Source organism: Stegostoma tigrinum, chromosome 14 (assembly GCF_030684315.1).
Source record: "Stegostoma tigrinum isolate sSteTig4 chromosome 14, sSteTig4.hap1, whole genome shotgun sequence".
Classification (NCBI taxonomy): domain Eukaryota; kingdom Metazoa; phylum Chordata; class Chondrichthyes; order Orectolobiformes; family Stegostomatidae; genus Stegostoma; species Stegostoma tigrinum.
The window spans coordinates 60,946,188-60,958,777 of NC_081367.1; the positions used below are offsets into that span (position 1 = coordinate 60,946,188).

The following is a 12,590-nucleotide window of genomic DNA, read 5'->3' on the forward strand; positions in this document are numbered from 1 at the left end:
GCCTTGTCAAGAGCAGTAATGCAGGAAAGAGAATGCTGATATCAAAATTGACATCAGAAAATGATTGCTTGAAATGAAACATAATAACATAATGTAATTATATTCAGCATAATGCATAATCAAAATAATGTTAAGATTTTGATAGAAAATCCTGTTAAGAATCATTATTGTTTCCTTTTTTCTTTAGGGATTGGCAGAAAGTTGATTTTCTATAACTTTAATAACCTATGTCACTTTTGGAATTCGAAACTTTTAAAAAGTGATGCACATGGATATTGATTCATGCTGCAAAGTTTATTTTGAAAAGTCAGTCTTTTTGGAATAGTGACCGAAATACACCAGTTCCAAGAAGACACAACTACAATCAAGGATGTTGATGAGCCATTGGAGTGTTAATGGCAGATGATGTTATGCTTTTGTGTCTATGATGGCTATAAATAATGAAGCCTTGAAAGAATTCCACATTACGGAAGAGGTGGTGCTGGGCGTCTTAAAATGCGTTCAGATAGATAAGTGCCTTGTAACAGATATTTGTATCATTGACAACTGTGCACGAGGTGCTGGAAGGCTGGAGGGTGGGTAATGTGCTATTATTTAAAAGAGGCTGCAAGGAGGAACCAAGGAACTACAGACCAGTGAACCTAATGTCAGTGGTGTGTTAGTTGTTGAAGGGGATTATGAAGGACAAATTCTGCATGCATTTTGAAAGGCAAGGACTGATTAGGCTTAGTCAGTATGGCATTACACATAAGAAATCGTCCTAGAAATTTAATTTTTTTTTTGAAGAGGTGTCCAAGAATGTAGATGAAAGCAGAGCAATAAATCAGTCTGCGTGGACTTTAGCAAGGCGTGGACTTTGACAAGGTTCCACACAGTAGATCACATGGGATCAGGAAGAGCTAGCCAATTGGATACAAAATTCAGTTGTTGGTAGGAGATGTGGGATGGTGGTAGAAGGTTTTTTCTTCAGAGACCTGTGACCAGCAGTGTTCCAAAAGGATCAGTGCTGTGTTCACTGTCGTTTTATATAAATGATTCAGATGAGAATGTAGGAAGCATGATTAGTAAATTTGTGGATGACACCAAAATTGGTAGTATGTCGGATAGTGAAGAAGGTTATCTAAGAGTACAATGGGATTTTGATCAGCTGGGCCAATGGGTCGGGAAGTGGCAGATGGAGTCTAATTTGGATAAATGTGAGGTGTTGCATTTTATTAAGACAAGCTAGGGCAGGATTGGTCCAGTTAATGGTAGGGCTCTGGGGAGGGTTGTTGAACAGGGCAACCTAGAGGTTCACGTTCCTAGTTCTTGAAAGTGGCATCAGAAGGAGACTGTGTGGTAAAGAACATTGGCCAGAACATTGAGTAAAGGAGTTGCGACATCATTTTGCAGTTGTAAAGGACATTGAGGACACTTGGAATACTGCATAAGGTTCTATTACCCTGCTATAGGAAGAACGTTATTAAATTGGAAAGGGTGCAAGAAAGATTGAGAAGGATGTTACTGAGACTCAAAGGTTTGTGTTATGAGGAGAGGCTGAATAGGCTGGGGCTATTCTCACACAACGTAATGTATATATGAAATAAGCTGCCACAGGAAGTGGCAGAGGTGGGTACCATTACAACATTTAAAAGACATTTGGACAGGTACATGGATAGTAAAAGTTTGGAGGGATATGGGTCTAATCCAGGTAAACGAGAATAGTTCATTTTTGGAAACCTGGTCAGCCTGGATGAGTTGAACGAAAGGGCCTGTTTCCATCCCGTATGACTTCATGTAAAGACATTAGACATCAGTTTTTGTTTTCAAACAAAAAAACAACATAACTGGGGAAACTTAACATGTCCAGCAGCATCTGTGGAGAGAAAGCAGAGTTCATGTTTTGAGTCCAGTGACTTGTTTTCAGAGCTGCGACTTGAAATGTTAACTCTTCCTTTCCACAGATGATGCCAAACCTGCTGAGTTTTACCTGAGTCTGTGCTTGTTTCAGATCTTCAACATCAGGTATTTAAAGTTTTGTTTCCAGTTCAGTTCAGAAAACCCCGGAGTTATAGTTGAGGGATTCCAAAAAAAATTGAGATCAGAAGAGCTTTTAGTTTTTCTCCTAGCAGTTAATCATTTAGTTTAGACGAAATTACTTCCTTGGTATGTTTTCCTGTTGAAGTTTCCAATTCAGGAGAGTTTGAAATTTTAGTTTTTAAATTGTTAGAATTTGTTTAGGGCAGTTTATATTTGGAGAGGATATGTAAAATTGCCTGTACAGCTTCAAGTGGAAGCTTTCGAGTTGAGGCTAGAATAATTTCCCTAGATTCAGGTCTCTATAATCAACATTGTTGGGAAACCAATTGAAACTTTGCTTTAATGTTTGTAAAAATCTTTCAACTGGAAAACACAGCAATTTTTTGTTTTAGCTTATGCAATATTTTATTAAAGAACATGCGCAAACTTATGTAAGCGTTTCAGTGACTAATCACCACATTAGTTAAGAAAACAACTAAATATATGATCTATCAAGCTAGAGTTTCATACGTTGTATTGTGTCCAGTGTGTGAATATATATAATGTTTTCTTATTTAGGTTGCACGTTTGTTAATTGTGCAGTAGCAGCAACAGCAAATTGAAGTTGTAGGAATAGAAATGATATTGCAATTAGAGAATGGAATGCCTTTCACATCTATAGTGTCAGCTGTTGTCTCTTCAACAATCTCTACCTAAGAGCAATAATGCTTAGATTTTTCAAGGACACTCCCAAAAGCAAAAATGTGCTATCTTCATTTCTTGTGCCAGTCATCTTTGTAGTCTCTGTGAGTTGAGATTAGCATTGTGATCCACACATGTAAAGTACTGCATCCTGATCTCCCAAATTGCTTAAATGTTAAGCAAGAAGTATTCACCATTGTTTGTCAGAGTTGTATTTAAACTAAATTCTTCGATGTGACTGATGGTATATGCCCAATTTCCATTCATTTCCTGGAATCCCAGATACCCTTAATTGCCCAACATTCACAGCGTAGCAAAATGAGAAGTTTGAATGACGCAAGATATATTATTTAGTGATTTGATGCTGACCAATCGGTCAGTGTGGGTTGGTTGCTGTTAGTTTCAGGTGAGTAATACTTCTGTCTCATTTCAGTTTGTAAACAAGGTCAATGTTAAATCTAATTTTCCTGAGTAAAATGCAGAAGAAGCTGTATTTTGGACTATAGGCACTGAAGGAAAGGTGTGTAATATTAGTGTTGATTTTTGGGAACTTCCAACTTTCAATTGACAAATACCCACTCCATTTTAAAAGTATGGTAATTATCTTGTTTTTCTTTGACAACTATATTTGCATACTTTCCATTTGTCAGTAAAAATAGACAGTTTGTACACCTTTATTCAGTGGACAAAAGCATCAGCACACTAGTTATAACTAATGTTGAAATGATTATTGGAAAAGTTTGCAGGCTGCTCAAGGTAGTAACTCCATTAATAATACATGCATATCTACATTTTGCAGTTAGGTTCAGCGCTTCTAATCAATGCTGTGTATTTTCAATCTTCAAATATGCAATTGATATCTCATTTTTGATGAATTTAAATATCCTACTGTGTATTCTATTAGCTTGTTCACCTAATAGTTAAACAAAGTTTTGTCATCCCAGTGTAAGTAGGATGTATTTAACATTCACCATCCTATAGCCTCCTACTAAGTTAGTGTCTTGGGAACACCTAATTAAACATTCCTTCACCGTCCCTTCTGCAGCTGTCTTAGCTGTTTTCTTGAATGTGACATTAACCTGGAGTATTTAAAGATTTAAGTTCATGTGAATAATTATCTTTTAAACATGGGTGTCACTTGTTATGACAATGAATCAGTTTCTAAACAATTAACCAGTCACTTGATGCTACAAAACCTGACAGCTATCTACAATGCACAAGTTAGGAGTGTGGAATTCTCCCCATTTGCCTGGATGAGTGCAGCTCCACCACCAGTCAAGAAGTTTGATACATTCCATGTGATTGGAAACAAATCTACAAGCATTCTGTGATGCACCCAGCAGCAGTGTGTACTATCTATATGATGGGCAGCAGAAAGGATCCTTCGATGGCATCTTCCAAATTCATAATCACCATTATCTAGAAGGGCAAGGGCAGCAGATGCATGGGAACAATACCACCTGTAAATTCCCCTTCAAGCCACTCAACATCATGACTTGGAAATTTATTACCATTCCTTTAGTCTCGCTGGATCAAATTTCTGGAACTCCCTCCCTAACGGCATTGTGGATGTACCTGCACTAAATGGACTCCAGTGGTTTGAAAGGCAGCTGCCTACCACTTGTCAAAGCCGAAGGCAAATAGGGATGGGAAGTAATAACTGGCCGAGCCGACTATCCTTGCGCCCTTTTTTAAAAAAAAAGTTCTCTGGTGTTTAGAAGGATGAGGGATGATCTCGTTTAAAGTGCTTATGGGACTTAGTCAATTAAAATGTTCAACCCCAATTATGAAAGAAACTAAGTTCTGGTATGTGCCGGTAGAAACATATCTTTTGATCCACTGTCATTTAACAATTTTATCAGTTTTGCACCTCATGTTAGTCTTTAATGATCTAAGTGGTGATGGTGATCATACTGGCATTTATTCATCAAACATATGACCCATAATTTGCTATAACAGGTCAACCAATGCATCTGTTAGTTATTCTTATGTTTGTTTGTTTCAGTCTTAATATTAATTTGTGCTGAAAGTTGCTGGACATATTAGCACATTTAACATTGAAGTGGTAAAAATCTTGACATCAAGGCCGTGCGTGAATGGAGCAGATTGTTAGTTATTTTGTTATGGAATATAAAGGGAAACCAGAAAGTGTTGGAAATACCCATCATGTCTGGCACTGTGGAAAGAGAACAATGGCCATAGACCTTGAAGTATTATCTGTCTTTCTCTCCTTGAGAGTTCTAACTTTGAGCATCCAAAGTAAATTTTTTTTTGTACAATCCTTAACCTTACCCAATGTACGATTAAGAAAAGACATGAATTCTAGGTGAATTGTCAAGTCAGGAACACAGAATTGAAAGGAAAAGAAGGATTGGACTAAAAATGGGGAAAAAACATTTGAAATAAATGTACTTAAAATATTAAAAATGTTTTAACAACAAAAGTTTTGAAGGATTAAGATTCTACACAACGATAGCTCAACACAGATTTAATATTCAACACTGCAGTTGGGGGTCATATAAGATGGTTCGGCTTTTTGTGGGAGATTTTAGATTTAAATTTCCAATCCTGGGGTTATTTTAATCTATGTTGTATTTTGATATTTATTATTGTGTTTTCTAAACTGTTTAGCAGACATCTTTTTCCATAAGAAGTCGTCCTTCAGCTGATACCTTTTCCTACTTTCTTGTGGAGTTCACACATGCAATAAAAACAGGAGTTCCTTGACAAAAGATTATTGTAGTTTTTTCTTCTGTGATGTATAAAGAATGGAAAGAAATAATGTACCTTAGACACTTCTGTGTTTTGGAATCAGTCAAAGTTTACTTATCAATAACTTAATTTATGTTGAGCTGTACTTGTTTGTAATATTGATTATTTCTTACTAGTCTTTTAATTATTTTTCACTTAGGGACATCATGATAACACACTTTGATCCCTCCATCACGTACGAAAATCTTTGCACTGAAGTCCGTGACATGTGTTGCTTGGACAATGAGCAACTCTTCACAATGAAGTGGATTGATGAAGAAGGTACAGTGGATTGTATGGCAAAATCTCTATTTATTTGTTTGCTTTGCACTTCTGATGAAGAGTTCTTTTAGAGATGGAAGAGTAGAATAAAATGTGGGATTGCATTGTAAGACCTTGGTCTATCTCTTTTTCATATGACCATAGTCACAGAAGGTCTACAGCACCGTAAAATGCCCTTCAAGTCTAAACTTGTCAAAAACAAACATCTAAGATAGTAGGAACTGCAGATTAAGGAGGATCTGCAATAACAAAGTGTAGAGCTGGATGAACTCAGCAGGCCAAGCAGCATCAGAGGAGCAGGAAGGCTGACGTTTCGGCCCTAGACCCTCCTTCAGTAATGGGGGAGGGGAAGGGGTTCTGAACTAAATAGGGAGAGAGGGGGAGGCGGATAGAAGATGGATAGTGGAGAAGGTAGGTGGAGAGGAGACAGACAGGCCAAAGAGGCGGGGATGGAGCCAGTAAAGGTGAGTGTAGGTGGGGCCCCACCCCCATCTCCTACCTACTAACCTCATCCCGCCCCCTTGACCTGTCCATTCTCCCTGGACTGACCTATCTCCTCCCTAACTCCCCACCTACACTATCTGTCTGTCTCCTCTCCATCTATCTTCTCTTTTATCCATCTTCTATTCGTCTCCCCCTCTCTCCCGATTTATTTCAGAACCCCCTTCCCCTCTTCCATTTCTGAAGAAAGGTCTAGGCCTGAAACATTAGTCTTCCTGCTCCTCTGATGCTGCTTGGCCTGCTGTGTTCATTCAGCTCTACACTTTTCTAAACTATTCTAATCCCAGTTTTCAGCATTTAGTCAAAGCCTTGTGTATGCCTTAATATTTCTTAAATGTTATGAGGGTTTCTGCCTCTATCTCCTTTAGAAGCAGTGAAATCAGATTCTCACTTTTTCCTGTGGAGGAGAAATTGTTACCTCTTCTCCCCTCTAAACTTGCTACCCTAACCTTAAAGGAGGAGAAGGATATGGCTGATGTTGAGGCCAGGGATGAAAGTGTGAATACTTCAGAAAATGACTATATATTACAAGAGAAAGTTTTGGGTATCCTGAATTGCATTAGGTAGGCAAGTCCCCAGGGCTAGATGTGATCCATTCCATGGTAGTCCAAGAGACGAGGAAATAAATAGCTGGGCCATTAGCAGATATCTTCACATCCTCTTTGACCACAGGCAAGGTTCCAGAGGACTGGAGATTAGCCAACTTTGTCCCTTTCCTTAAGAAAGGAAACAGGGATAATTCAGGAAATTATAGGCTGGTGAGAGTGACATCTGTGGTGGGAAAGCTCTTGGAGAAGATACTGAGGGTCAGGATATATGTATATCTGGGGAAAAAAAAGGTCATGTCTCACTAACCTGATCGAATTCTCTGAAGAGGTGACAAAGATAATTGATGAGGGAAGACCTGTGTATGTAACTAAAATGGACTTTAGTAAGGCATTTGATAAAGCCCTACGTGGCAGATTCGTACAAAAACTATAATCGTGTGGGATTTGGGATAGGTTGGCTAGATGGATACCAAACTAGCTTGGTCATAGAAGATAGAGGGTAGCGGTGGAAAGGTGTTTTTCTGAATGGAGAACAGTAACTCTTATTCCAAAGGGATCAGTCTTAAGGTCTCTGTTTGTAGTATATATATAAATGATCAGGAGGAAAATGTAGGCAGTTTGATTAGAAAGTTTGCAGATGACATGAAGATTGGAGTTGCTGATAGTGCAATGATTGTGAAAGGATACAACAGGATATAGATATTCATTGGTGACTTGGGCAAAGAAATAACAGATAAAGTTTAATCCAGACAAATGCAAGGTGATCCATTTTGGCAGATTAGATTTTGGTGTGAATTATACTGTTACTGGTGGAACCCTTAGGAACACTAACATAGAAACAGATCTGGGCGTGCAGGTCCACAGTTCCTAAAAGTGGCAAAATGGGTTGTTAAAGTGATTAAGAAAATATATGGCATGTTTGCCTTCGTTGGCCGTGGCATGGAGTACAAGAGATGGCAAAGCATGTTGCAGCTATATTAAACCCTTTTTAAGCTCCATTTGGAGTATTGTGTGCAGGTTTGATCGCCACATTACCTGAAGGGCATGGAAGCTTTGGAGAGAGTGCCGAGAAGGCTCACCAGGATGTTGCCTGGTGTCAAGGGCATTGGCTATGATTAAAAAGACTAGCAGTGTTTTCAATGGAAAGACAATGGCTGAGCGGAGGTCTACAAAGTTATGAGAGGCATAGATAGGCTGGATAGTCAGAGGCCTATACCCAGTGTTGAAGTTTCAATTACAAGGGGGCACAACTTCAAGTTGAGAGGGCAAAAGTTTAAGGGAGATGTGCGATGAAAGCTTTTAATGCAGAAAGTGGTAGGAACCTGGAATGCACTGCCAGAGGACGTGGTGGAGGCAGGCATGTTGGCAACATTTTATCTGGATGGTTACAGTATGAGGGAAAAAGTAGACCGAATGGACCGAATAAGGGCAGAAGGTTTTTTTTGAAGTTTAGACAGGACATGATGATTGGCAGAGGCTTGGAGAGCTGAAGCGCCTGTTCCTGTGCCATATTTCTCTTTTGTAAGTCTGTATGCCCTGTGTGTGCTCCTCAATTTTACACATCTTGCTCTTTCTCCCCTCTCAATCTCCTGTGCTCCAAAGAAAACAACTTCAGTCCATCCAGTTTTGCTTCTTCGTTAAAACTCTCCAGCACAGGCACCATCCTGGTAAATCTCCTGTACAGTGCTGTTGCGTCCCTTCTATAATATGGATTCAGGAACTACACACAACTAACCTTTTACGTAGTTCCAGCTCTTTCACTTCCAGCTCTTAAACTCTATGCGTCAGCTAATAAAAGCAGATATTCCATATACTTCCTGAACTAATTTATCTATTTGTCTTAACGGATCAGTGGATGGCACACTTTAAGGTCCCGCTGACCTTATGTGCTTCCAAGAATCCTACGTTTTTCATGTATTCCATTGTCTTGTTTGTCCTGCCCAAGTACATCTTATTACACTCATCTGGATTCAGTTGTGTTTGCTGCTGTAAGCCCATTGACCAGCCCACCTATCTCTTGTAATCCAAGGCTTTCTTCACTGTTTACCACTCCTCCAATTATTGCATCATCTGTGAATATACTGATCAACGCACCTGCAAGCAAATCTAAATATTTTATATATGCCGCAAACAGCAAGGGTGCCCACACTGATCCTGATGGAGCTCTGCTGGGCACAGGCTTCAAGGCACAAAACACCCCTTGACCATCACCCTCTGCTTCCTGTCTGTTAGCCAATTCTGCATCCAACTTGTGAAATTTCCTTGGATCCTGTGGGCTCTAAGCTTTGCTGTTAGTCTTCCCTAGGTCCTTATCAAAAGCCTTACTCATGTCCTCTCAGATTACATCAAAAGATATTGCCCCCATCCACTCTCCTGGTTGCCTCTGCAAAAATTTCAGTCAAGGTAGTTGGACACAACTTCCCCTTAACAAAACCAATGCTGACTGTTTATGATTAATCCCTGCCTTTCTTCTGCCCCTCAGAATTGTTTCCAACAGTTTCCCCATCACTGAGATTAGACTGACTACCCTGTAGTTTTCTGGTTGATCGACAGTTTGACCTTCCTCTCATCTTGTCCACTGGCAACTCTCCTGTGGTCAGGGAGGAATGGAAAGTTATTGCCAGTAACCCAGCTAATTGCTCCCTTGCCTCAGTCAACAGCCTGGGATACATTTCATCTATGTACCTTTTAAGCCTGCCAGACCACTTGGAACCTCCTGTATGTCTATGCTGACTTTGTTAAGTCTGCTGCAGGTCATCTTGATTTCTACACCCACATTGTCTCTCTGTCTGTCTGTCTCTGTTTCTCTCACAAGTAAACACCGGTTGAAAGTATTCATTTAGAACCCTATCTACATCCTCTGGCTCTATGCACTAATTACCACTGTAGCCTTCTAACAGGCCCTACTTTTCTCTAGTTATCCTTTTATTCTTAATGTACTTGTATTATATTTTTGATTTTTATTTTAGCACAAAACCACATTATCAAAGTTGTGTATTTTTTTGACAAATGATTCTTTCTGTCATGTATGGGTCACAGCATTCCTGTTTCCTTATATACTCAATTGTTGGATTTCTCAATATTAGACTTTGAATGAAGACAAATTAACCAGACCTCTTTTATAAACTCAAATGATTTGTTTTGTTTTAGAACATAGAACATAGAACATTACAGCACAGTACAGGCCCTTCGGCCCTCGACATTGTGCCGACCTGTCATACCGATCTCAAGCCCATCTAACCTACACTATTCCATGTACGTCCTTATGCTTATCCAATGACAACTTAAATGTACCTAAAGTTGGCGAATCTACTACCGTTGCAGGCAAAACATTCCATTTCCTTACTAGTCTCTGAGTAAAGAAACTACCTCTGACATCTGTCCTATATCTTTCACCCCCAATTTAAAGCTACACCCCCTCGTGCTCGCGGTCACCATCCTAGGAAAAAGGCTCTCCCTATCCACCCTATCTAACCCTCTGATTATTTTAGATGTTTCAATTGTCACCTCTCAACCTTCTTCTCTCTAATGAAAACAGCCTCAAGTCCCTCAGCCTTTCCTCGTAAGACCTTCCCTCCATACCAGGCAACATCCTAGTAAATCTCCTCTGCAACCTTTCCAAAGCTTTCACATCCTTCTTATAATGCGGTGACCAGAACTGTACACAATACTCCAACTGCAGCCGCACCAGAGTTTTGTACAGCTTCACCCATAACCTCTTGGTTCCGGAACTCGATCCCTCTATTAATAAAAGCTAAAACACTGTATGCCTTCTTAACAGCCCTGTCAACCTGGGTGGCAACTTTCAAGGATCTGTGTACATGGTCACCGAGATCTCTCTGCTCATCTACACTGCTAAGAGTCTTACCATTAGCCCTGTACTTTGCCTTCCGGTTACTCCTACCAAAGTGCATCACCTCACACTTGTCTGCATTAAACTCCATTTGCCACCTCTCAGCCCAGCTCTGCAGCTTATCTACGTCTCTCTGGAACCTACAGCATCCTTTGTCACTATCCACAACTCCACCGACCTTAGTGTTGTCTGCAAATTTACTAACCCATCCTTCTACGCCCTCATCCAGGTCATTTATAAAAATGACAAACAGCAGTGGACCCAACACCGACCCTTGCGGTACACTACTAAAAACTGGTCTCCAGGATGAATATTTCCCATCAACTACCACCCTCTGTCTTCTTTCAGCAAGCCAATTTCCAATCCATAAAGATGCAGTATTTTTTGACACTCAGTGGCTCAGTGGTTAGCACTGCTGCCTAACTGTGCCAGGGACCCAGGTTTGATTCCAACCCTAGGCAACTCTCTGTAGGGAGTTTGAACATTCTTCTGGTATCTGCATGAGTTTCCTCTACGTGCTCCAGATTCCTCTTACTGTCCAAAAATGTGTGGGTTAGTTGGATTGGCCATGCTAAATTGCCCATAGTGCCTGGGGATGTGCTGGTTTGGTGGGTTAGCGGTAGTAAATGCGTGGTTACAGAGATAGCTTAGGGGGTGGGTCTGGATGGGATGCTGTTTGGAGGATTGGTGCAGATTTATTGGCCTGAATAGCCTGCATTTACACTTTGGGGACTCAGTGAAGTTTTTAGTTTTTAAAATTTGTTCTTAGGTTGTGGAAATCGCTGGCTCGGCCAATGTTTGTTTCTCAAGCTTAACAACTTTGAATTAGGTAGTGCAGCTGCTTTTTTGAAGTCCTGCAGTCCTTGTTATTAGGATCCCCAATCTGTGCAGTATCTGGAGCCCTCAGCCATAACTTAATATCATGTGGAGTGAATTTAACTGTTTGAAGACTGGCATCTGTAGTGTTGGGGATCTGAGGAGGAGACCAAGATAGCTTGTCCAGTTTGGGACAAGGTAATCGTAGTCGCCCAAGCCAAACATAGACCAGCACAGCATAGACAAGAGGCATGGTTCTCCACCTGCGATGCAATCAACAAACGCATAGAAGTGGACCCCAAATGCAAACACATACAGATCAAAACTGGAAATGATACTCCTCACCATAACGGACCAGACAGTATAACTTCCAAGAGATAATAGGAACTGCAGATGCTGGAGAATCCAAGATAATAAAGTGTGAAGCTGGATGAAACACAGCAGGCCAAGCAGCATCTCAGGAGCACAAAAGCTGACGTTTTGGGCCTAGACCCTTCTTCAGTAAAGGGGGATGGGGTGAAGGTTCTGGAATAAATAGGGAGAGAGGGGGAGGAGGACCGAAGATGGAGAGAAAAGAAGATAGGTGGAGAGGAGAGTATAGGTAGGGAGGGGATAGGTCAGTCCAGGGAAGACGGACAGGTCAAGGAGGTGGGATGAGGTTAGTTGGTAGGAAATGGAGGTCCAGCTTGGGGTGGGAGGAAGGGATGGGTGAGAGGAAGAACAGGTTAGGGAGGCAGAGACAGGCTGGGCTGGTTTTGGGATGCAGTGGGTGGAGGGGATGAGCTGGGCTGGTTGTGTGGTGCAGTGTGGGGGGAGGGGACGAATTGGGTTGGTTTTGGGATGCAGTAGGGGAAGGGAAGATTTTGAAGCTGGTGATAGCATTGGGCTGCAGGGTTCCCAAGCGGAATATGAGTTGCTGCTCCTGCAACCTTCGGGTGACATCATTGTGGCACTGCAGGAGGCCCATGATGGACATGTCATCTAAAGAATGGGAGGGGGAGTTGAAATGGTTTGCGACTGGGAGGTGCAGTTGTTTATTGCGAACCGAGCGGAGGTGTTGTGCAAAGCGGTCCCCAAGCCTCCGCTTGGTTTCCCCAATGTAGAGGAGGCCACACCGGGTACAATGGATACAGTATATC

The 12,590-nt window shown here is 41.0% G+C and overlaps 1 protein-coding gene across 1 annotated transcript in view; it reads left to right on the forward strand.

The window, feature by feature from the left end:
* The window catches only part of prkci (protein kinase C, iota), a 122,431-nt gene that overhangs the window by 14,006 nt on the left and 95,835 nt on the right, over window positions 1-12,590 (forward strand). The window contains exon 2 of the mRNA XM_059651200.1: window positions 5,612-5,733. Coding sequence (XP_059507183.1) covers window positions 5,612-5,733 — 122 coding nt within the window. The remainder of the gene's footprint in view (window positions 1-5,611; window positions 5,734-12,590) is intronic.